The sequence below is a fragment of the Salminus brasiliensis genome, chromosome 15, assembly GCF_030463535.1.
Source record: "Salminus brasiliensis chromosome 15, fSalBra1.hap2, whole genome shotgun sequence".
Lineage (NCBI taxonomy): Eukaryota > Metazoa > Chordata > Actinopteri > Characiformes > Bryconidae > Salminus > Salminus brasiliensis.
The window spans coordinates 19,529,405-19,556,031 of NC_132892.1; the positions used below are offsets into that span (position 1 = coordinate 19,529,405).

Consider the following 26,627-nt stretch of genomic DNA (forward strand, 5'->3'; position numbering starts at 1 on the left):
GCTGGTTAGCTAGAGCTAACCGTCTCATAACCACGGCCAAACTTAGCTGACAAACCCAGCCAGGTAAGCCCACTTTACCCCACGTCGGCTAGCAGGCTAACTTAGCCATCCAGTTCAGTTATTAGCGATGGAGGCAAATCCAGGGCCAGGAAGTGAGAATCCAGCCCGGGATTTGGGGCTCCGGCTGCCTGCCTGCACGGCTCTGAGCGTGGCTGCAGCAGCTCTGTCCGCGCAGTCGGAACAAACTCCCGGAGCGGATTTTCACTTTCTGGATCTGGATGCGCTACCTCCAGCTAGTTTCCCTAAATGCCTAGTTAGTAAGTTAGCTAGCTAGCTAGATAGCACAAAGCATTGGGGTTTTGGCTCGTCCGTTATCGTAAGTGTTTTTTCGTTATGTTGTTAACGTTGCGGTGGACTGTAAGGCTAGATTTTAGAGTCTGTAGCAGTCCTGGATGAGTTAGCCCACTAGCTAAGAGCGCTAGCCAACGTGAGCTGGCTAGTGTGATTACCTGAAGAGCTCGTTTCGGGTCCTCGTCTATGAAACTGTCACTAAAACTCCTGCAACGAGAAAATAGGTTTAATAACATGTTAATAATCGGCGTCGTATCGTGGTATTTCGGGTCATTTGCAGGGGTATGAAGGATACCTGTCGCTTGCCATGACTCCGCCGTTGTCGTGGATGAAGGTCTAGAAAGTTCTAACTGAAACTGAAGCTGGAGCTGAAGCTGAAGCTGCTGGAGCTGGAAGGCCCGCTCTGCTTCCTAGCGCCATGTAAACACGAGGACTGTCAAACTCCAACTGTGAGGAAAACACCCGACAAAATACATGCATACTTTGATCAGGCCTCATACACGTGGATATATATATATATATATATATATATATATATATATATATATATATAGCTTCCATCAGTTTAACAGTAATTTCTATTTATTATAGTAGAGACAATTACTCCAACAAATGCAGGATACTCTATTTTGTTTTCATTTTGCAAGAAACAACAAATAAGCAGTGTCCCAATACTTTTGTCCATATATAATGTCCATTGAATGTAAGGGATACTGTGTCTAAGAGGCTGACACCAATAGAAGGGATGGGTGGATGGATAGACAGAAGTTTATAGATAGTAAACTATAGATAGTTTACTATCTATTTATTTTTACTGTATTTTATTATATAGAGTTTCTCATGGTTACATAGATAAACACCTTTTGAGCAACAGACAGTGGCAATGGCAATAACCAAACCACAGACGCAGATAAAATAAAAAGCTCACTTATATACATGGGTATGAATGAGTTACATTCATACATAGAATATAGTAAAAATAAATAATATCTCAAATAAATAAAAAATAAAAGCAGGAAGTTTAGACACCCAGGCACCGAGTGTTAGTGATGGTAATGGGCAGAGAGCAGTGTTGTACAGGGTTTTTGACAGGGAGAAAAATATGCTTTAACTAATTAAATAAACTGACACTGTTTCACTGAAAACATGAAAAAAAAATTGTTAAAATGTTGGGTGGTCAGACATGGCTAAGTAGACAACTCCTGTCATTTGACGCCTGAATTAATGTAAAAAGCTAAGCGTGCATGGAAGGCTAACCCGTGTGGGCGGGGTTTCTGCGCAAATATGAAAGGCGCGTTTCTATTGGCCAGTTTCGATTGGAGTGACACTTAGACACACCTACCGGTGAGCAGGGAGGGGAAACGGAAGATTTCTAGACTGTTCGCTTTGATACCATGTGGGTTATACTATTCTCTATTATACCATATTTAGTTTTGTGCACTATTTATTGTAATTTCTACTGTGAAACTTAATAAATGCTGACATAAAATATATAATTTGTATAATGCATTATTATATTTTGTATAATATTTAAATTATTATTTAAATGGTGTGCCTATAACCTTATTCATATAGAGTAATATGCCGGATGAAAAAGTTGAGGATCTTATATGGCTGCAAATCATAGGACTAGCATGGGGAATAAGAAATTTAACCTCAGTAGGGTGTCTGATCTAGAATATAAAACAAAAGATATTTAACATATCTTTTAACATAAAATGTAAATTTTCCCCCTGTCTGTGTAAAGCATTTTGAGATTTTGTAACTAAAATTTAAAGTATCATATGATTATTAATTTCATATTAGATATTTGAGTAGAATATAGCTAGCTAGCATTGGCTTACATTTTTTATATAAAATATATTAAGCTAGCCCTCAGTTTTGCCCCCAATGAAATATTTTATATCTGCTGTCCCAATATAAATATGATAATTTTGGTGTTAAAAATAATTGTCCTGCAACAGCACCAGTTTTGCTGTCAAACATTTCACAGCATGGAGAAGAAATAAGATGAACCTCATATGAACCAGTTCAGGCTGAGTGGGATTTCCTCAATTCAACAAAATAAGGTTGCCATCTGACTCTCCTGTTGAAAAGAGAAGACTGCAGAAGAGTCTCCTGCATTTCTGGGGGCAAATTCCTTTATACTATGTTGTAATTCTTTAAAGGAAATCCTTCAGTCTTTCAGTCAAAACCCCACTGGCACTGCGTCACTCGCTAGGCCTTTTCGAACAAACAGCATGCTAATGTTTTCATATGCATTCTGAAAGAGGACAAACACCATCTCTTCAGCTAATCAGTTGAAAAGTTCCACAGTAGGGAACAGTCTCGCTTGTGGAGTGAAACGAATAAGATACATCTATTCTAGCACAGCAGCTTAGCATAGGTCAGCCTCCCCCCTCCCATGCCAATAGCATTGTGTGATAAGGGCGTCCCAGCTAGTGGGTGGGACTGGCAATTGTGAAATCGGGCATTTGGCTAGGCCTTGCAGAGCTACGTGCAGGCTACACTATATAGAAAACACCAGCTTATACGGCCCAGCTTCTCAGGCATTAGTTTCAGAATAACTTAAAGCCCATGTGGAAAAAATGTTGCATATTTTATTACTTAAATACAAGCTGTGTAACTTAACAACCGTTTGGGGTATAAAATGAATGAGAATCAAATAGCAATATAAAAACAATTCTTAATATTTGCAGCAAGCTGAGGCATACATGTTCAATTATGTCAATAAAAAGACATCCATTGAATGAACAGTTCCTCCATCAAATATAAGGAATAAATCAGAAAGTTATAAGTATAGACATTAATATTATTATGGCTTTGTTATCCAGATGCACTGTACAGGCTTTTTCCATTAACATATAAAAAGTCAAGAAGTCAATAAAAAAAAAAAAACATTCAACATTCAACAGTTACGATGGTCAGTAATGAAGCACATAACATTCTCAAAAACATGAGCCAATGAAAACTCAAGCAGGATCACAGACTTAACTGCTGGCATATACAAAAGTATGGTTGGTACAAGATCCCCTCTCTTTATTGGTCAAAGGTTCATTTACTGGCCCGCTAAGCCAAACTCGCTAAACTTCTTATGAACAGAATCAACTGAATTGTTTTTTTTTTTATCAACCTTTGTTTCGTGTAAAAAGGTTTGAGAGATGTGGAATGTGTTTCCATCAATGCGAGAAATATGCAAATGCAACAAAATGGACCAACACCCCGCACCCGAGTGGTAAGTACCTTGGACCCAAAACCAACAGTTATTGTAGAGCTCAGTCATATAGATCCTAGCTAATATACAGCGAGACAACAGCTGGAGTAAACATGGCTGAATTTTAAATAATATTCAAGGCCAAAGCTTTGTATAAAAAAAGGCAGAACAGCCTCCATCCAAACCCAATGTTCCTGATCTTGTCTTTACAGTGTACATAGCAGAGAAGAGCTTTTAGAAATTCTGATCTTTAAACTTCTATCAAAAACACCTGATCAGAGGAAATCACCTTTTGACTAAATGTGAGATGTGTAATAAATGCTGACATAAAATATATAATTTGTATAATGCATTATTATATTTTGTATAATATTTAAATTATTATTTAAATGGTGTGCCTATAACCTTATTCATATAGAGTAATATGCCGGATGAAAAAGTTGAGGATCTTATATGGCTGCAAATCATAGGACTAGCATGGGGAATAAGAAATTTAACCTCAGTAGGGTGTCTGATCTAGAATATAAAACAAAAGATATTTAACATATCTTTTAACATAAAATGTAAATTTTTCCCCTGTCTGTGTAAAGCATTTTGAGATTTTGTAACTAAAATTTAAAGTATCATATGATTATTAATTTCATATTAGATATTTGAGTAGAATATAGCTAGCTAGCATTAGCTTACATTTTTTATATAAAATATATTAAGCTAGCCCTCAATTTTGCCCCCAATGAAATATTTTATATCCGCTGTCCCAATATAAATATGATAATTTTGGTGTTAAAAATAATTGTCCTGCAACAGCACCAGTTTTGCTGTCAAACATTTCACAGCATGGAGAAGAAATAAGATGAACCTCATATGAACCAGTTCAGGCTGAGTGGGATTTCCTCAATTCAACAAAATAAGGTTGCCATCTGACTCTCCTGTTGAAAAGAGAAGACTGCAGAAGAGTCTCCTGCATTTCTGGGGGCAAATTCCTTTATACTATGTTGTAATTCTTTAAAGGAAATCCTTCAGTCTTTCAGTCAAAACCCCACTGGCACTGCGTCACTCGCTAGGCCTTTTCGAACAAACAGCATGCTAATGTTTTCATATGCATTCTGAAAGAGGACAAACACCATCTCTTCAGCTAATCAGTTGAAAAGTTCCACAGTAGGGAACAGTCTCGCTTGTGGAGTGAAACGAATAAGATGCATCTATTCTAGCACAGCAGCTTAGCATAGGTCAGCCTCCCCCCTCCCCCCTCCCATGCCAATAGCATTGTGCGATAAGGGCGTCCCAGCTAGTGGGTGGGACTGGCAATTGTGAAATCGGGCATTTGGCTAGGCCTTGCAGAGCTACGTGCAGGCTACACTATATAGAAAACACCAGCTTATACGGCCCAGCTTCTCAGGCATTAGTTTCAGAATAACTTAAAGCCCATGTGGAAAAAATGTTGCATATTTTATTACTTAAATACAAGCTGTGTAACTTAACAACCGTTTGGGGTATAAAATGAATGAGAATCAAATAGCAATATAAAAACAATTCTTAATATTTGCAGCAAGCTGAGGCATACATGTTCAATTATGTCAATAAAAAGCTGAGAAAAAAAAGACATCCATTGAATGAACAGTTCCTCCATCAAATATAAGGAATAAATCAGAAAGTTATAAGTATAGACATTAATATTATTATGGCTTTGTTATCCAGATGCACTGTACAGGCTTTTTCCATTAACATATAAAAAGTCAAGAAGTCAATAAAAAAAAAAAAAACATTCAACATTCAACAGTTACGATGGTCAGTAATGAAGCACATAACATTCTCAAAAACATGAGCCAATGAAAACTCAAGCAGGATCACAGACTTAACTGCTGGCATATACAAAAGTATGGTTGGTACAAGATCCCCTCTCTTTATTGGTCAAAGGTTCATTTACTGGCCCGCTAAGCCAAACTCGCTAAACTTCTTATGAACAGAATCAACTGAATTGTTTTTTTTTTTATCAACCTTTGTTTCGTGTAAAAAGGTTTGAGAGATGTGGAATGTGTTTCCATCAATGCGAGAAATATGCAAATGCAACAAAATGGACCAACACCCCGCACCCGAGTGGTAAGTACCTTGGACCCAAAACCAACAGTTATTGTAGAGCTCAGTCATATAGATCCTAGCTAATATACAGCGAGACAACAGCTGGAGTAAACATGGCTGAATTTTAAATAATATTCAAGGCCAAAGCTTTGTATAAAAAAGGCAGAACAGCCTCCATCCAAACCCAATGTTCCTGATCTTGTCTTTACAGTGTACATAGCAGAGAAGAGCTTTTAGAAATTCTGATCTTTAAACTTCTATCAAAAACACCTGATCAGAGGAAATCACCTTTTGACTAAATGTGAGATGTGTTCAAGTAGGCTGGGGATGCACAGAGATGGAGATCTGGTGCATTACTGATGCAGATACGTAAGAATTTATCAAAAGTAGAAATTGAAATCTTGATCAGCATTACACAGAAATGTAAAAAAATTATAATAACAATAATAATAGATTTCAAATGCAGTAAAAAAAATAAAAATAAAACAGTAGCCCAGCATCACCTCAACGTTCTGCTATTCTGGAGTTCAATAAATACATCATCAAATCTTGATTTGCAACATCGCCAGGAGATTACAAGTTCAGTCCCGGCTGATGCTACAACTGTCCATGGCTGGAAGTCCAAGAGCGTGTAATTGACCTGCACCACCACTCGTAGGTATCTGTTGGCTACCTGACGCAACAGAACTGGCAGTTTAAGCACATTCAGCTGTCCTATGATGTTGCATCAGCGGCAGTTTGCAAAGAAGTGGAAGGTTGGCTTTATGCGACTCTGTGGTGGCAGCACATGCCAGCCTTCACCCTCCTAGCGCTGGTAGGATCGTCTGATAGGGGAGTCTTAGCTAGTGGCTAACTGGCAATTACAAAATCGGGCCATCGAGAACTGGAGGGAAACAGAAGCTAAACTCTAAACACTGGTCTCTTAATTGCCATCACTAAAGCCAGCCAGTCACTGTACAGAGCCTACAACCCATACACAGCATAAATGCAGCATCTTCCAGTGAGCATTATTTGAAGATCAGGGCATCTGTGCAGAAGGTTTTATTTTTGTATATTTAAAGGTTGCATATTTGAGCATCTTCGGGAAGCCATGTGCGAACAGGCCACAGTGTAAAACTACTTTTGAGTACGCATTAGGCGTAAATATCCATAATTCTGAGTATTGTGAAATGATTGTCATACGCATTTCTTTTGGATATTTCGTGGATAAGAGCAGTACAACTTTGATTGGTCAACAACAACAAAAAAAAGTACCCCTTCTTTTTTGTGCATAGCATGATCATGTATTTGGTCCAGTCAGAAAGGGGCCTTTTTATTGAATGAAGGACCTTCGGTACAACATGCCATCATCACTGTAATTACATGTCAATCACAACGTAATGGATGCTGTAGCAAGCATGTGACACTTAGTATCACTAGTTCGGTGCAGTTTTTCCAAATTTGAGGTCTTTCTTAGGTCTTCCCTTTTATACAGTAGTAATAGTTTGCTTTATGAGCGAAAGGGTAATATTATTTATTCATGATAGAGCTCTAATATATATATATATATATAACTATTACTAATTATTATATATATAAGAAAATATCTTGGCCTTTCATTTCATGGCGACATTACTGACACGTCATCAGTTGTGTCCGAGTACAACCCTGAGGCATAACATTGCAGTACATCATTTTGGGCACTTAAAGGAAGAAAGAGGAATCAAGGCTTTAAGAAGTTGCATCACAAGGAACACAAGTCTACGTCCAAGATTTCATAGCACAGCAAGGCGAACGCGGTGCAAACAAAAGTCAAGAAACAAGGAAAAGGAAAAAAGGAGTGACTGTAAATTCCAGTGCATGTGCAAGTCTCAAAGGAATGTGATGAGTAAGGCTTTGTGGTGTTGGACAAACAATCGGTCGCTCCTAATCCAGCCTGAGCTTAGCCCGACATCTCCAAAGTCTCACCGTTGGAGGTGTAACCCACCCAAGAGTCATTGATGATGACGACACTCAGAGGCTCCATCTTCATTTCAGAGGGACTCTTCAGGCCCATATCTGCAATCTGGTGCACATCTTGGGAGTGGTCAGCTCCGCTTAACGACGTGCTCTCAAACAGTTCTCTGGGTTCTGCATCTAGGCCAACTTGACCCGAGATGTGTTTTGGTTCAGTTGCCGTGACAACAGAATGAATAACAGTGCCAGGAGGCTGAGTCACCAGCTGTTGCCCTCCTCCAACAAACGTCACAACTGGGGCGCTGGTACTACTTGACCCTGCAGGAGAGGTTGTTACCACCTCACAGTGGGTGGCGGGTTCTTCTTGGCTAGGATTCGACTCGTCCAGGGCAACGTTTTGCACGACGAGGGTTAACTCCTCCGAGTCTGGAATGGCTTGCATAATGAACTGAGGAGAGGTTAGCACAGAGCCATCCATTCCTTGTTCAGTGGATGGTACTGGTACCAGCTGCAGCGTGACAATCTGAGTAGCCTGGCTATCGACCTGCCCATCGCTGCTCGGAACCTCTGTGTGTTCCTGTTGTACTTCCATGGTTGCTTGCTTCTCGCGGAGGCTCTCCAATAGCTGAGCAGTGCGGAAGACTGAACCGTGTTGGCCTGGCTGGATGGACTGTACGTTCTGGAGAGTCCTCAGCATCTCAGCAGAAACAATGGGCAGATGTTGCTGCTGGATAAGACCCAACGGACGGGCGGCCCTGGTGGTGCCCATTGTCTCGGCGGGGTGGTCGGCCGCGCTACGCTGGCTGCCGTTGACAATCCTGCGGCCTTTTGAGCTCTGACTGGACGCTCTGCTGGAAGTGAACAGCTTTGGCTCAGAGGAAGGGATGCAGTTAACAGTCTGATCACCGGAGGGATCCTCGTCATCCTCATTTTGAAAGCTATTGTCGTTACCACCGCTGCAGTCATCGTCATCACCGATGTAGACAATGTTTTTTGGCATCTCTGCAAACTGATACACCAGTCTTTGTCCCTCAACTTTATTCAGGATCCCACGCTGATAGTAGTATCTGTTGTAGGGAAAGCAGAGAAACCGTCGTTTAGGAAAAACACATGTAAAGAAACATGTAAACAACAAAAATTCTGATCATTTTAATATGAAATTATTATTTCGAACTCATCAAATCAGATATTTGGTTCACAGTGGTAGTGATAGAACATCTGAAGTGTTTAAGTCTTCTAAAACGCTACTTCGCAGAAAGTTGCAAAGTTGTAAATATGCTGCCGGATATTGTTTTCTAATAGTTTTCAGGCCTAAAATCCATTTATGGTGGAGAGGTATATGCAGGGCATATCATATAAAAAAAAACATTATTTGTGTTACTTTACTGGGAATTTGTAAAGTATTTGCAATGATCCATAATTAATTTACTTCCAATATATTTTATGTATATAAAAACAAATGTGGCAAATCAACTGGTGGGTTTTGCAGTGGGGCTGCGGTGGAAAAACACCTTGTCACAGTGGGCAAATTAAGCGCTAGCAGAGCGGAATACCATTTCACATGCTGGAATTTACCCAGTTAAGCACCAACAACCATGTAAGCCTTGGTACTGAACGACTGAACACGGACGCAAATCCTTGGCAAGTTTGTAAGTGGAAATTCGCTTCGCCCTTTCCGAGTCAAAGTGCTTGCATTAAAAGCGAGCGTATGGAGAGGGTGCTGGTCGGATTTCTCACTCATCCATTCTGTGTCTCTGTGATGTAAAATGGCACAGACAGTCCAAATTTTGTAATAAATTCATGTAGGCACTCTGAATGACGTTGTAGCTCAATGACTGAATCATACAGAAATTGAACTGCTATTTATTTGAACATAAATAACATCCTCAACCTTTACTGACTTTTTACTATTGCACGGAAAACGGAAATCAAAGGATACCTACCGGAGTGCTCTTCCCATTGTCTCATAGTTCATGTCAGGTTTGTTTTTGTGTTTGCCCCACAACTGAGACACAGCTTTGGAGTCCACAAGCTTGAATATGCCCTGCTCTCGATTGGTCCACTTGATGTACCTGGGACAGGCATTCCTGTCCTGTAGCAAAGCAATCAAGAACTCCCAAAGGTACAAGGTATTTCCTGTGTAAAAGAAAAGCAGAAAAATAAAGCATGCCTTGAGAGTGAAGATTACTGCTACTGTGATATGGTATAGAGTCTGAAGTAATTCTCAGACATTCCCATCAAAGGATCATTAACTGTAACAAAGCGCTCTTACCTTTGCTGTCCTTGCTCTTCTTAACCGTTATGTCAGGCATTGGAGAATGTGGCCTTACTCTTTTTGGTTTTCTAACTGTGGATCATAAAAGAATCGCATAGAAAGAATGAATAACCAAACACCAATTAATTTACCCTCAGAAATCTTTCTATGCTGATCGTTTCAAGTCACCTTTCTTAGCCTTTGGCTTGTCTTCTGTCTGAAACAGCCACGGCTGTTGTCCAACAATACTCTCCGTCAGAACCTGGGCACCCTCTCCAAGAGGTGACGTCAAAAATATCTGAGCTATGGGAGAGAGACAAAGAAAAACAATCAAACAATGCTCCAAACATTTGCTAAATCTTCAACAACATCAACCAATCTTGCCGTTAAAGCAAGATTTCCAAGAAGATCAGAAACTGAATCCTTGAAGAGAATAAAAGAAGAACTTTGAGAAAGAAGAAACTTCACAACGCATCTACTCACAGAAATGCTTCTCATCCAGGGACAGTGGACCTGATGAGTCTATATTCAGCAAGGCTTCAGCAGCTTCTGCCGTCTCCACAGTATCCTCATTACCATTCTGATATGCTTCCACTGAAAGTTAACCAAAAAGCAACACATCAGCTCCCAGTTTCTCTGGAACAGCAATACTGCAGACACCTGACAACGTGCTGGAACAGCCAGAACCAGTGCCATCCTCAAATACAGCGAAACCAAAAACCATTAGGCCTAGCTGTCTCTCCTGACAATACAGAACAGCTGCTGGGAACTTTATAGACATATTTACTGATCGATTAATAGTAAATATTATTTGTACTGTAGAGATGGTCAATATGACGATATTTTAACGTACTGTGATACACAATATGCTTTTCTAAGCATATGAAGGATATCGCCAGTACTTAATAAACACTGATCAGCTGCAGGTTTCTTTACACACAGTGTAATTAGACTGGAAGAGCTGCAGATGCTGAATAATGGAAATCACTGTATTCAGTACGGGAAAGTATCAGAATAGTAGTTTAGTCTATGATCTATGATCTGTGATATAGTATTTTTACAATATCGCCCAGCCCTATTTTTACTTTTACTTTTTTATTATGGCTACTATACATCTTAGAAATTGCCATTATTAAAAAAAACTAAACATATAGCTACATGTACTGCTTAAAGACTTAATATATTTAACAATAAATAAATAATAATATTAATAAATAGTTAGAGGTAACTGTTAGCTAGTGATTGATAGGCCAGTTTACAGTATGCACTTCCTCTTCACTCATTTATTATAGAAAATATTACCTACAAATGTATACGTTTATAACTTTAAATTTGTCAAGAAAAACGTTTGGAAATCTGTCTATTTATTAGAGGAACAAACTTATTTATAAATGTATGTATTTATATAAAAAATGAAAGCCCGTCCTCGGACTAACCGAGTCACACCACTGAGTGTTTGCCCTCAGTAAACCCGCCAGGCTGAGCTGAGATAAGCCAAAACCACGGCAGCTATGAGGCTAGCTAACCCTCCTCAGCACTTCGCCAAACAACCAAAAAGTTGCCTAAAAGCTACTCCAACCATGTTCCGACCTACTTAAGGTCCACTTCAGCCTGTAACAGTGCTTCCCTCCAGGAGCAGCCCCGTGTTGTTTGTTAGCACTCCGTACCTCAAGCTAACCCAGCCATCACCCCCAGCCTACAGCTCAACTACCGCTGGCTAACGTCCGCCTTCCCGCGCCAAACATGCGAGTAAAACTTACTTTTCGCCAGCGTGGTGCGCTGAAAACGCTCGGAGGATGTGCAGTTTAGCTGTCAAACTGAACTTTTAACCCAGCTGAATGTTTACATTGTCGGCCGGACTACAGTCGACCAGCTCCGGGCTCCCTTACCCTCCCTCCCGCCACCATGGTGGACAGCAGTGCTGCGCTGCGCTGCGCTGCAGGCGGCTATCTACATGGCGACCCACGTGAGAGAAGTGGGCCTGGGTTTGAGGTCCGAGAGCAAAAACGGCCTGACTGCTGTTTCACTCACTGGTAGGGGGCTTGTGTTCTAGCCTACATCTCCAACAGCAAGCTGTTAAAATGCCTAAATCTTTTTTTATTCCCCTAAATGTACAATTTAGGGAGTGTATTTCAGTGGGGGTTGAGCGAGCTAGCTGGCTCATCGGTGGCTGGTGATGATGGCTATCCTTGCCTGCACAGCTGGATTCAGGAGTCAGGAGTGATGTTCAGGTTGGTCCAGCCTTGCCTGGGAGTTTGACAGTATTAATATTAATAACCTTATACTTAATCAATAAACAGCCAGAACCAGTGCCATTCTAATGTAGTGAAACCAAACACCATTAGGCCTTGCTGTCTCTACTGTAATACAGAACAGCTGTTGGTAACTTTATCATGTGTAGAAATTAAATTACATATATTCACTGGTAGTTTACTGGTAAATATTACTTTTACTGTATTTATTATTGCAACTATACATCTTAAAAATTGCCATTATTAAAACATAGAAACGAAACACTTACGTGTGCAGCTTAAAGATTTAATACATTTTTAGTTTTTAATTTAATACCAATTAGTAAATAAATAATAATAGTAAGAAATATTTAGATGTAACTGTTATATATATATATATATATATATATATATATATATATATATATATATATATATAGGCCAGTTTACAACAAAGTTTTACAACAAACTGCCCCTGGTATGCGCTTCTTCTGTACTCCTTCATTATGGAAAATATTACCTACACATGTATACAATCTTAACTCTGAATTTGTCAACAAAAAAAAACCCAAAAACAATGAAACAGAAATTAAAATCTGGCTATTAAATCCTTTAACAGTTTAACGGTTTTCATTGGAGGGATTTTCAGATTGGTCCAGCCTTGCCTGGGAGTTTGACAGTAGTAATAATAATACACCTGAAAACATGCTCGAACAGCCAGAAGCAGTGCTGTTCTCAAATACAGCGAAACCTAAAACCATTAGGCCTAAATATCTCTACTGACAGCTTTATCAAGTGAAGAATTTAAATGAGATATATTTACTGGTAGTTTATTAGTAAAAATTGCATTTACTGTATTTATTATTGCAACTATACATCTTAAAAAAAGAAAAGCCTGCAGCTTAAACATTTAGTAACTTAAATAATATTTAGTAAATGAATAATGCTTGTAATATATAATAGTAATGAATAGCTGGATGTAACTGTTTTTGATTACAGCTAAGCAAGGAACTGCCCCTGGTATGCACTTCCTCATGACTCGTTTTATAGAAATTTTAAACTCAATTTTTTAAAAATCTGGTTATTTACACCTTTAACAGTTTAACAGTTTGGAGTGATTTTCAGGTGTGTCCAGCCTGCCTGGGGCTTTGACAGTATTAATATTAGTAGTATTACTTCAAAGTACCGCAAACAACAAAATACAGTGTTCACTCATATCATCTCTGCCCAATGAAAAACACCCAGTCACGACAACACAGCTAACCGGTCATATCCAGCAGTGAGCTGCCGATATCTTAGCAATGTCAGGACGTGTGATTCGGTTATAGAGACCTTCACCACCATACTGCCTTCCGAGTGGACAGCAAGGCCTCAGGTCAGCCACGTCCAGTTTCAGACACAGCCATTATATAAATGCGCTAACCTGATTTGTTCTAACAGGAAGTGATGAAGCATTGCTATGCCCGCATACATCACTGCATGCTTCTCCTGTCGCCGTTGCCACTGCACTTGCATCACTGTCTGCCATTTATTTCGAACAGTTGTTCCAGACGTGAGTATCTCCTTCCTTTCTGTTTCACATTGTATCGTGGGATAGTAGTGTCCATTGTGACCGCTCTCCGAAAAAAAAAGGCCGGTTCTGAGTATATGTCTTAGATATATGACTTTACTTAACTTTTACACTTTTATCTGTACTACATGCTTCATACTGAGAAACTAGGTAGCATAAGTAATTAATAAGCTTTTGGGACGTTTCCATTCAGTAAGCCTCGGACCCCCTTGTGTGTTGCGCTGTGCCACATCTGGTGTGAAAAGGGCTCACCGCTAGCCAGTAAGGGATCCATCTACTACAATCCATCTACTAGCTTCCTCGTTGCTACTTATCTAGTTATCTAATCTACACTTAAAACAGCTACCATGATTTTCTTTTCATTAAATATCAATTTGTAGACTAAAGGGAAGTGATCCTACTTCTAGCGCACTGGGTATTCTAGCATACACATTTACCTTTTATGGCAAACCAATCCCCAAGGCAATTCTAGATGGAAATGAAGAATGTGTGGTCTCACTGTTGGCTCAGTTTAGGTAGTATGGTCTACATCAGGGCTCTTCTGCTGTAGTTCTGGAGAGCCTGTTTGGCAGGTTCACTGCTCAAACACACTTGGTTCTTCTCAAATGTTAATTACCAGCATTAGCAGTAAAATCACCAGACTGTGCTGGACACTGGCCCTCCAGAAACCTTGGTCTACATCTTAGCCCATGCCTCCAATAGCAAGGCATTAAGCTAAAAAAAGGTTGCGAAAGCTGCCCTTTCTTTCTTTTTTTCGTTTTTTAAGAATTGAAGCTCGAGCAGATGGTTGCAGAGAGCAGTGGAGATTCTGAATAGGGTGAGGAAATTCATCTCACTGCAAGCTCACAGTCAGCTGAGTATATCCTAGCCTGGACATCATTTACAGCTTTACATCATTACATGATATTTAAAAAACAAAATAATGACACAAAGACAACTAATGTCACTGCTAGCTCACTCATAGCTGGGTTTTGTAATGCACATCCTAGCCTTTACCTCAAACTTTACCTCAACGTTCACAAAAAAATGCTTCCCCTCCCCCCTCCCCAATTTGAAACTTGCTAGACATGAATCCAGAGGGGGGACCGGAACCTCAGTGTTGGCTTCAGTGGCTTACATCTTTGCCTACAGAGCATGACCTAAAATATGCAAATTATGCATGTCATAGCATGACCTGGATTTTAGCATTTTGGGCACATGCACCCATTCAAGCTGCCTGCACGATTGGCCCTCGCTGTCAGAGGCCGACACAAGCAACTGAAACGCAATTACAAGGACTTCAATTGAAACCTGAGCGAGAATTGTACTTCACCTGTCAGTCGCGCTATGTCCTCCACAGTCTCTTGCTCCAGCCCTGTTTCTAGGTGACCACCTGTCAATGGCTGCTCACAAGTCAGCCCCGAGTAGTTGAGGAGGTGGGTGTGTGGCATTTGCTCCACAATTACCGCTGGGAAAGCTGATGGATCTGCCAGCTGCAGATAGCACAAGAAAAAAAAAAGAAGCTGTAATAGTATGGCTGAAGTGTCAGACAGTTCTCGATATAGCGCTGCATGAAAATCTCGCTCTTTTTTTTCCCCCTGTCGGCAGCATTAGCCTGTTCCATAATAGAAGTGGGTTGAGTGAATCAAGGTCACTCACAGCTTTCATTATGTATCGCACACAGTAAACCAGCACATGAATAATTAACAATAGGAATGGGTTCTCTACATTTTCAACCTGTTCTCCTTTTCCTTTCTGTGGGATGCATCTGGTTTCGCCAGGCCTACGTTGAATAAATTGCTCCAAATACCCAAAATACATTAGCTCAAAAAAAAAGACGCTAATGGTGCTTACCTGCAAACTGTTGTCCTCTTGCTTGCTCGCACCCTCCCAGACGCTCTCGGTCTGCTGAACTGCAGAGGCCATGCTGAACATGTGTGGGAGTTCTATGGTGTCATCACAGCAGGCCGCTTTCATGCTACAGAGACTAGTTCCAGTTGCAAGGCCTAGTTCAACTCGCAAGCCTCTTTAAGGCCTAATAAAGGGCGTCTGGCCTGAAGATCCATGCTGTGATGCCACTCACTGAAGCAGTGGAGGACTCTAGTCAACGCTGACTGACTCACGGCGTTTCCAGTATAGTGACACAGGTGTGGAACTCCGAACCTGTAAAAGAGGAACACCGCAAGTTAGTTCTGCTAACACACATGATCTCAGCTTGCTCTTTGCCGCCGTACCAGATCCTACAGTGTAGAACAGTTGATATCCAACATCATTTAAAGGATCATAATAATAAGTGAAGTACAGTATCCGTTGTCTTCATCGCTGATTTTCTACGTACCCCTTCTGATCAGCAGACAGAAATACAGAGGAGCTGTTTTCCAGTTCACAACATTTAGCATTGGCTTTCCATTCTCTTTTCAGGCGTCACTGTTTTATAATCGCCCGCGCTGCCACCAGACTCTGTAAACAGCATTTTCTCTCTCTGCCTCCATGTCTACTCTTGCTGCACTCGCTTATCTCTCTGTGTAGACACACCATGCACGAAACAGGAAGGAAGTGTCTTGTTGACGTCAGGCCTAAAGAGAGTGGGTAGAAACAGCAGCTGCAAGCAGGATGGCAGAAAGTCTACGAGAATGGATGGCAGGGCCGACAATGGAAACTAAACCAAACCAGAGAACCCCATGAAAACGTCAGACATGTGTTCAAGCTCAAATCAAGTTTTTCATTGTTTCATAAGTGACGTTACTTTGGACTACATTTGACCTGCTTTACACTTATTTCAGTTTGTGGACGCAAGACTATTAACAAGTCTATTAACTCCTCATACCCTGTATGTAAGCAAACACTTCAGTGCTTCACTCTCATAAGTACAGTACTGTCATAACTAACATTAATTTCATTGGCCATAAAATAGAACCCTGAGGGACTCCGCAAAATATGCTATACCAAATATTAGCCGAATAATTCAAATAGGTTTCTGTATTAGGATTAATGAATAAATAATAACCCTTGGGCCCAAGGGGTTAATGCCAGTCAGCTCTGAAAGTTCACTCGCTCTCTCAGCGGATGCAATAATCAACAATATCCAATCATGCATGAGCAATCCTAACTCTTAAACTGCAAAGGCATGCATGCAGGCCCAAAACTCAATCCGCATGACTCTGCAATTCACATAACTACATCACTTACAGTAGTAGTTAGTCTCATAGTGGTTACAGAATAGTAAATAACAGTGAATGCATATTTAGTCAGTCTTACATTGAACTGAATTGAATTGATTTAGAAATTTTGCACGCCTTAGTAGTGTGAAACGATGCCCTTTTAGTATTAAAATAGGATGTAGAAACCATGGAAACCATGAAAAGGTTGAGTTTATTATTTATGCAGTACTGTGCAAATGTTTTAGGCACCTATGTTTATTACAAAAATTGTTTAGCTCAGTCATAAGTGTTTGTAATCTCACCTGATTTATCATCATTCATTACAATAACATTGATTTGCCAAACCAGGTTTCGGCCAAGAACTGTAAATAATACTAGGCTCCCCTGAGGAGAGCTTTGGACAGATTTGAGTGAACACGTTGATGTAAAACTATGACTTTTTGTATTCATTTGTAGTCAATTACATTTACTTTAATTTGAGTGTTTTACTGATACACAGATAGCTTGGAGCTTTCTTTCATTCTACATGTTTGCTCTACCGTAGCGTGTGTGTGTATATATATATGATAAATAAAGATTTTATCTTGGCTTTATACAACACATTTTAATAGCATCAGATATGAACAGTGGTTTTGTAGTGCTCAAGCTTGCACTCGGTCTTGAGACCATATACGAGTGCTGTAGGCCTCTTCTCTGTCTAAACCTCGTTAAAATTGGTCTTGTCTTGGTCTCTGGGTGAGGTGGACTCAGAGTCTAGCGCGTCTGTCTGAGGAAACAGTATTTGGAAGCTGAACACGTTGAACAATTTAGTTTAGCATCAAGTAGCAGCACAACATGGCAGATATCGAGCAAAGCAGGCCTAGGCTACGCAAATTGGGCTTACACTCATTTCTAATGTTTGGCCTGAGCTTAATACCCTTTCTGAAGCTCATGGTTTTCGAGGTGAAAAAATAAAAAGATCAGGCTACTGAAGTTAGGTGAGGTAGCAAAATTTTAGCATTTGCTGTTTACATCTCTGTGTAAATTCCATGCCACGTTATCTACTCTAGCTTCTTTGGTCTCGATATGACTTTAACTTACTACAGGAAAGGCAGAATTCGGGCTGGTGCAGTGATCAGTGATCGAGCAGTGATCAAAGTTGTTGAGTGCTGGCACACGTCCAGGATCTAACTGTTCCTATGATGGCTCAACTAGATACTCATGATTAAGGTTTTGAAAGAATTGTCACCATCATTTGCTTCCGAAACTTACACTGCCTTAGTTTGAGTAAGACTGTTATATTGATCAATACGCAATTTGGGCTGTTTGGGATGTTATATTTTGATGATATAAATTTTATATGGTGAAAAAGTCTTAAACCGGGCTCGGCCTTGTCTGGATCTTGGCCATTCTCGTTTTTAGTCTTGACTCGGACTTGACTACTAAAAGTCTTGGTCTTGACTCTGACTCGACACAAGCAGTCTTGACCACAACACCAATGGACAGCATATTGAGACATGCATGACCTTAGTGTTTCATGGGTTCTAGGGGGTTTCATTCAGTATTCTATTTTGTAGACAAAACTATCATAAAATGACACATGAAACACATATAAACTAAACACGCAGTAGGCTCAGAAAGGACGTGTAAATAAGGCCTATCAACAAATAAGATCTGGAACATGACAAAACCCTATTCACTATAGCGCCATACTGTAAGAACTACCTGCGAACAAACATTTTGTCTGATTACTATAAATCTTGATCCACCATCCTTCAAAAAAAGATAATCCGACTAACACAATTTCCATTTTTCAGCTCATGTGGCTGTAGCTAGAAGTTAGAACGTAGCAACGACCTAGAACCTACAAGTCAAAATCAGTAAGTGAGATGTCAGCATTACCTGAAGTAGAGCCAACTGCCTCATCAGTGCTTTTGATGAGCATAGCCTTTCGTTCCGCTGGCTTGGAGATCACTGTGCAGTGCTTTTGACCCCTCCTGTTTGCCGTACATATTGCTGCAGCCCAGAGGGTGTCGGTAAATGTGTTGGGTTATACCAGAAAAGCCTGTTTCTAGCTACCTGAATAGTGTTGTTGTCCTATGAAAATCTCTCTCTCTCTCTCTCTCTCTCTCTCTCTCTTTCTTACCTATTTCCCCTCCCCCCCTTACCTCACCACTCCCTCCTTTGGTGTCACATTACAGCACGTAAGCATGGTGACGGCACCTTGACAACCGACCTATTGCAACGCTCACCTGGACTGGTGGAGGTACCTCCAGCTTCAAGGCATTTAAACTCCCCAGGGTTACAGGTCTGCTATCCTGTAAATAGTGCGCCTGCATCTGCTGAGGTATGGCAAGGTTTACTGAGAGATTGTCAGCAGTGTAATTCAGATAACCAAAGGTCAGTTAGCAGAAGCATACGTACGCAACAATAACAACTATGTAATCTGCCCAGTCACACCAAAAAAAGTCAGAGTGAGAAAAAGACATGGTTGAAAATACTGAGAACAGTGGAAGGTTTTGAGATGGCCTTTAGGTGGGCCGTAAACAGCAGACTAGAAAAGATTTAGTTCCATAGTTTAAGGGCCATAAGGCTAAACAATCTGCCCCCAGCAGTGGGCAATCTTTTCTTTATTGTGTTTTTATTGATTTCAAAAGGTTTATGCTTACAACAACCAATTCATCGCCGCTTCAGCGACAGAAAGAGGCTCTACAACACTGCAATAAAATTCTAAATTAGATTACCAATCATTTTATATTAGACCCTCTGTTACAGGAAAAGAATACAGCAATGTAGAACTTAGGAATCACAAAAGCAGAATGCAGTGGGGGACACCAGGCAGAAAGTCATATGAAAGGAGAACAGTCTCCATACTGATTTCCCAAACGTTGTAGTGTCTACGGCGATTCTTAAAAGTGAGATTGTCTAGGGGAGATGGTCCGATATCTGTGACAGCCACATCTTAAGAGATGGGACCTCTGAAGATAACCATAGCAATAAAATACTTATCCAGGTACCTTTAAATGGTTACTCAGGGCTGTGGTTTTCTGTTTTTCATGATTTACCAGAACATGCCAATGTGCAAAATGGCATGAAGTCTTGCTTCTGAGGCCAGCGGTGACCAGTATTTAATGTAGGTGCGGGTGTGGGAGTGAGTCAAGAAGCCAGTGTAACTAATTAACTGATTAATAGGCCGAGTCAATGAGGTGCTTCACATCTGAAAATAGCAGTGATCTGAGCGGATGATTTAAGCTAGCAGTGACACCCAGACACACTGAACCTGTTTACACCTGGCATTAACATGCCTTTTTCGGATTTCACTCGACCACATGAAAAGCCAAGTGTAAACACCCTCAAGGCGCTCTGTGATCGGATTACAAATAGATCACTCAAACCAGAATCGGAGGTGGTCAGAGACAGATCTCGTACACATTTAATACAAGTGTAAACAGAGTGTGTTTTCCGTAATCGGATTCGATCAGCCAAGCAGAAATACATTGGTGGACATACATTGGCTTCTATCTCCCTTCGCTCTCTCTTGCTGTGTGTGTTTGTGTGTAAACGTGGGCACGCCCTCAAGTGATCAGGCTTATTTACTGTTAGATGAGAGCAGTATAGCAGAGTTTCTTCCCTTACAGTTTAAACAGTCAGTCACAGGTACGGGAATGCAAGAACCATCGTTCCTCTAAACTGTTCACAGTCTCCTGGAGCAGGACAGTTCTGACGGGAAAACGGTATTTACAGGAACGAAAGTGGGCGGGTCTGGTAACAAACGATACAGTGAATTGGACCTAGTACGGTCGTGTGGGAAGTCTCAAAACAGCTGAGGTGGTGACTAGGACCAGTTGCAGTCTGCGGAGGTCTTGAAACAAACAATGGCTATTAAGAAGTCTGTGCTGCAGACTGACCAAAGTAAAAGGACAGCATCATTTTGGCCAAAAAAAGACACAATTTTGGTTGAAAAGTCATTTTTGTTTTGTTCTAATGAGCAAGAGCCACATTTGTGTATCCTGACGCTTACGGAAAGACGTGCCTCTGTAAAGTAAATACAATAAAAGATGTGTGAGCTCTCCTCTAGAGTGCCTCAGACAGAAAATGACTTGGTCAGGGCCAGGAAATGAAACAAACAGCAGGGCTGCCGTGATGACCTGTTTCGTATGGGTAACCGCTGGTGTGAACCTTTTTTGTCGTTGCAGTTATAGCTGCATCTCTAGCAACTTCTAAAGAGACTTGAAAGTCTTGTAGATCTTCCACAGCCTTTTCAGAGCCTCTACTGGCCTAATTATCTAGACTTTGAATATGTTTAGAGCTGTGTTTTGGTTCTCAGAGCTGAAAAAGCAGGGCGTTAATCTTTCAAATTATGTACAAAAAATGAAATAAGCAGTCGAAAAATGGAGATGAGACTTTTTTTTGCTGTATTAACATGAGACAAATGCTAGGCTTGCCCTGTGGCTCTTTTTTTTTAGACCAAAGGGCATCATTCATGATTGTCACTTAAGAGAATGCAATTGTGTCTTTTTAGAAAGGCTGTCACATCTGACCAGTGGCAGTTGTTTCAGCAAATAATACCATACCATACCATGCCTCATTCTGTATACCAATGCAGGCACAGGAGACACGAACACTCTCAGCTTTCAAAGTATAGTAATATGTTCATGTTTAATGCCTTCTTATGACTCTACTACTGAGAGTATGATTAACAAGCAATCTTCAGAATACCATTGACTAATTGAAAAAAAGGTGCTTTCCTAGCTTGGAGACACCGTGTTCTTTCACATCGTGTCACAGTGTGAGGTCTCTGCTCTTACAGTGCAACACGTTTAAACCTTTTCAGTTAGAAGCATTTAATAAAATTCCCAGCAGACCTTTACCAAACATTTTTTTACTCTTAGTGCAGAGGTTAGAAGCAGCTATTTTGGCTCTTTCTTTACTCTCTTTTAACCAAATGATTTTTCAGTGCTGTTGTGGCATATGTTCTAACATGTTAAAAACATCTAGCTAATTATTTGTTATTTGCCAAAGTAAACAAGTGTATTAGAATATAATGAACACTTCAGGCACCCTGATATAATCAGAACAAGCCCTCAAATCAGCGATATGCCTTTAGTGATCTGAATTGTGTTCTGAATGTGTGCACAGTTGCTCAGAAACATCCAACAATAACTTTTTTATATACAGTCACGTAGTTCCACAGTTCCACGTAGGATACCATGGTGGACAAAAACACCTGGCACAGGCTCGACTTTTAAGCATTGTCCATGTGTTTTTTAATAGGGCTGAGATCAGGACTCTGGAGAGGATATTTCCAAAAGCCTGCTATATCCATTCCACAACCACCGTTAGGTTGGAGTTACTGAGTATTTGAGGTAGCCCTCCTCCTTGCTGAGAATTCTGAGGTAGCCCTCCTCCTTTATTATGCCATCCAATTTTTGCAATGTACCAGTTCCACTGGCAGTAAAACTGCCCCTCCAGAACATGACACTACCACCACCATGCTAATCAATGTCTTATTCAACCATAGAGTTTCCTACAGAAGGCTTTTTCTTTGTTCATAAGGTTGTCTGCAAACTGTAGTTGAGTTTGAAGGTGTCCATTTTGGGGCTACTTTCTTGGATGGTGGTCTCTCAGACCATGGCCATGTAAAACTCGCTTGAATTTAGACAATGACACATGGGTACCAGCAGCTTCCAGGTTATGGCAGGCTTGTGCTTTGGTGGTTTTAGGATGTTCCTGACCATTCGAAACAATTACCTCTCAGCTCAGGGTGACAGTTTGGGTTTTCTGCCGGACCTTGGTAAACTGGCTACATCTCCTAATAACTTTTAATTGCATACAATAAAAACAGACATTCATGTCTTTGATGGGTGCTTATAAGTATGCCTCTGAATATTTGCAAGCAAGCATTCAAATCCATAGGCTCAGTACGGACATTGTGAGGTACAACAATTTACATGCCTTACAGTTAAAGGCCTGATTCACAAAGGGCCAAAAAGCCATAAATGAGACCATGCTTGGAGTACCTGTTGTAAAAGCATCCCAGGTGACTCCTCATTAAGGTGCTTGAGAGAATGCCAAGATGTAAAAGCTCTAATCATGGCAAGGGGGGAGGCTACTCTGAGGAATCTGAGCTATTAAACCCAGTGTTGATTTGTCGTACACTTGATCATTGCATTTTCATGTTATTTCACATCTTCCATATTATTCTGACAGCTTCAGAAATCTCCCCTACACTGTACTATTTGGGCCCCGACTACAAACAACACGAATCCGACTTTGTCTGTTATGTGTCATTTGTTCATTTGTTAGCACCCCCTTTGCTCTGACTCACACAAACAGCCTCCGCACCTCCAACACTAAGGGCTGCTTGGGTTAAGATGTTGGGGGAGGGGGACGGAACAAACATGTGTAGCGGTTAACACAGGCGAAGCGCAGAGGAAGTTTGGTGGGCTTGACTTTTTTTTCTTTTTTTTTTTTTTGTTCCGAGACAGGTGGCCTTACAGGGGCTGGACACCAGTTGCATGTGAGAAGTTCCTCTTTTTAAGCTCTTGTGAACGCCTTTCAGTCAGGGGCATTTCTAGACTACTCGTTGTACTGGGACACACATAGAATTTAGAGGGGCACTGATGCTTGCCTAATAATATTACTAGCTAATAATTATATCTTAATATGTTTCGAATAATAATGTTAGTAGTAAAATGACTAGTTGTATAATATTTCACATTTTTTTTGCAGCATTCAATTCTCTGCATCATCATTTTGTGTTAGCTAGATAACCCAGGCCCTTAAAATCGTTGTTTACTGTTATATTGGTTATATCGTGACACTCGTTTTGCAAGCCTGTGTTATCATCTCCCCTGTTATCAGCTAGCATAAATAAATGATAAATAAATAAATAATGATCTTGTCTGTGGCGTGGCTGACTTCCTATTAAATATTTACTATGTCCATTACTCTGCTAAAAAAAAAAAAATAAAACGTTACCCTTTCAAGCTTTTGGAAAGACACTGGGGCATTATGGGAAATGTAGTGCCTGTAGTACCTTTGTGTGACGTGTCCTGTAGTTCTGCTCAGCAATCCAGGATAAAAGTGACTTTTTACAGCTGTAATTTTAGTGGAGCACAACAGCATTGAACTGGGGCACGGACTCCAGTAAACCGTAAGCCAAAAGCCAAACTTGCACATTTTTTTTCTACTTATCCCAAAATGTTGATGTTCAAGATATGCAAAACATGTTTTGTGTCTAAAGATTGCTACGGTGGGATTGTACTGGAGCCCCAACCCAAATGTAGCCAATAAGTAATGGAAACGTTTAGCTAAACGTAGCTAAATGCACTTCTAAATCATCACACAATCGCCTAAAATCATGCTTGGGTGTCATCTCAATCAGACTGGCCTACATGGTTCCTGATTCCAGTTTTGTAAAAATGTAAAATTATGTAAAACCAGTTGTAGCAGCCAGCTTGAGGCCTGCATTTTACCGCTACTGTTGCCTATTTTACCAGCTTGTTATCCACTAGGCTGTTTCCACTTTGCAGCAACATGTTTTAATGGTGACTAAATGAAAAGTCGGGTGTAAACACACACAGGATGCATCTGATTTGATCCTCATTGGAAAGTGGTCAGTAGTCACTGGTCAATGGTCACTTGAAACACATCTTGATGCAAAGCAGAAGCAAACTTTGGGCACCAAACGTGCCATGGCTGATACTGGCTTGGCGAAAATTGCCATGGCTGTAGACATTGGATTTTTCACTACTACTACAAATCCCATTAAACTCTCCTGCAACAGATCACAGTGAGCACGTTTTAATGGTCTTGTGTTTGTCATGGGAGGATAAAGAACAGTATTAAGAACTGTAGCCGCTGGTAGCCGTTCTATTGTAGCCATCAAAATGGAATTGGGTGATTAGGAAGTTTCATAGAAAGCTTCAGAGGACGTAGCCTGCAGTGTATAACACATGATGAAGCTCTGTATGTTTATACAGTGCCTCATAAACAGACTTTGCCCCTTTCATGCTGACGCCTCCCTCGCGTAAATTCCCAGCGAGAGAACGCGCAAAAAAAGCTGTTTTTGGATCTGCAGCCTCCGAACGTCGTGTTTATAAGTCCTAAGTCGGTCAAACTCTCTGCAAAGAAGCTGAACAACTTCTTCTGCCTATCACCACATGTGTTGTTATGCAGAGTAGCCACCCCCCCTTCATTTCTATCTTCCCTGCTGTATTCCTCCATGTAGAAGTGTAACAGACAAGCCAACGGCGCTGCAAACTGCTTATCAGCACTAGTTTATGCTGTCTCTGCCACCCTTGTTATCAACCTTGGCCTATTTCTTTTTTTTTTTTTTTGGTGGGGGTGTGCTGGTGGTGGTGGGTGTTTTGATTATGCCGCACTGTGCTGGCAATAAGTCCGTTTCAGGGCCCCCAGGTGTATGCCTGATGGAGCAACGTGTCCTCAGATATACATATCAAACGCATTCACCAGGCCACAGAGGTAAAAAGCACACTCGCAGAACATTAACGTTAGCAACTACGGTCAGGTGTGGGTGCATGTTAGCGCTCTGTGATGCGCTCTCCCTCCCTCGCTCATGCTCTCATGCTCCATTTCCACCACCCCCACATGACCGTGGAAGGAGATTTGGTCATGAAGGACTGCGCAGTAAAGTGAAATATCTGATTTTCAACTTTAATGTTGTTTAGTCAAACAGCATGTGTTTTGGTGTTCCTTTACTTTTGGAGCTGTGAAGCTAGTGGAGCTATAATACGAATGGAGACATATTAGCCTAGTGTATATTAAACTGCAGGCCCGAATCATCGAATCACCTTAAAACGTTTAGTAATCTTAAAAAACAAAGAAAAAGACTTGCTTATGTGATTTCTGACACCACAGGACAAGAGAGTCTATAAGACTGGACAAGAGAACGGACCAAATCCAAGCTGCAAGATGGCTGCTACTACTGTTTTTAGCTGTGCGGCGTAGGGCAACACAGTCATATGGTGAGCAAGTATGTCTAAGGGACGAAAATTGTGTATTGTGTAAATCTGATTTCCCCAGAACTAGGGTTCTCTTTTGACTGGCTGCTTTTTGGGGTTTATTGTCATTTTGTTTTCTGTGGAAAGGTCTAGTGGACTTATCTGATGTAAATGCCTGTTCAGCTCTTACACACATAGGGATTCAAATGATCTTCAGGCAAATGAAGGCACAAAGAAAGGGACACAGTAACATGTAGGATCATTAACTCTGACTTTAGCGTTCATACAGACTTATAAGCAACCAATCCATCTGAATCCACCCTGTTTATTTGAAGACTACAAACAGCTGCTCTGTCTAATGAAGCTTACCACTATAGGCCTTCAACCCCATAGTGGTAAACCCCATGCTTTTGCATACCAACTGGCTCTTCACAGCCTGTCCATCAGTTTGTTGTTCTGCCTCAACGTAGCAGGTGGTTGCACCTGGCCTCGGCTGCTTCGGCAATGGCAGAAAAGGAGGCTTGCGGTTGTTCATTAACTGCCAAGTTAAAGTTTTAGCAGCGGGAAAAGGAAACCCTGCTACAGAACTGACGAGGCAACATGTCTCCCGTCAACCGCCAACGTCTTGTTGCTTTCACTTTCCTCTCTGTAGTCTCTACCTGCTCCTGTCATGAAACAAAGCTCTCTAGCTGGATATTTCTCCTTCCAACCGAATGTTACTTCACTCTTGCCTTACTTTTGATCTTCTCTGAAGTACCTCAAGGTGCAACATACCTTTTTATTGCTTGTGTCCACAGGACTTGCCTCCCAAACCCCCTTGTCTGTGGAGTGCTGCTGAGCTGAGAGTAGTACTGGTTGTTTGCACTGTAAGGTGAGTTCCTCCTTTTGCCCACCCCCCTTCATATAGT

The 26,627-nt window shown here is 40.8% G+C and overlaps 2 protein-coding genes across 6 annotated transcripts in view; both read right to left on the reverse strand.

The window, feature by feature from the left end:
* sugt1 (SGT1 homolog, MIS12 kinetochore complex assembly cochaperone) overlaps positions 1–788 on the reverse strand; it is a 29,476-nt gene extending 28,688 nt beyond the window's left edge. For both annotated transcript variants that reach the window (XM_072657204.1, XM_072657203.1), the window contains exons 1-2: positions 647–788; positions 510–558 (exon numbers count right to left, since the gene is read on the reverse strand). In XM_072657204.1, coding sequence (XP_072513305.1) covers positions 510–558; positions 647–660 — 63 coding nt within the window. In that variant the 5' untranslated portion in view covers positions 661–788. The remainder of the gene's footprint in view (positions 1–509; positions 559–646) is intronic.
* A 2,143-nt stretch (positions 789–2,931) lies between these two features.
* On the reverse strand, positions 2,932–26,577 carry LOC140535470 (ETS-related transcription factor Elf-1-like). Of its 4 annotated transcripts, XM_072656864.1 has the most exons (9): positions 26,494–26,577; positions 15,952–16,189; positions 15,468–15,776; positions 14,947–15,106; positions 10,317–10,427; positions 10,023–10,136; positions 9,852–9,926; positions 9,523–9,715; positions 2,932–8,646 (listed from the first exon to the last, which is right to left on the reverse strand). In XM_072656864.1, the coding sequence occupies exons 3-9, from the start codon at positions 15,588–15,590 to the stop codon at positions 7,566–7,568; spliced, it is 1,857 nt and encodes a 618-aa protein (XP_072512965.1). In that variant the 5' UTR covers positions 15,591–15,776; positions 15,952–16,189; positions 26,494–26,577; the 3' UTR covers positions 2,932–7,565. The 4 variants fall into 4 exon arrangements, with proteins under 4 accessions (XP_072512965.1, XP_072512963.1, XP_072512966.1 ...); XM_072656862.1 differs by lacking the exon at positions 15,952–16,189 and having other exon boundaries at positions 26,494–26,573; XM_072656865.1 differs by lacking the exon at positions 26,494–26,577 and having other exon boundaries at positions 15,952–16,545.
* Between the last annotated feature and the right edge of the window lie 50 nt (positions 26,578–26,627).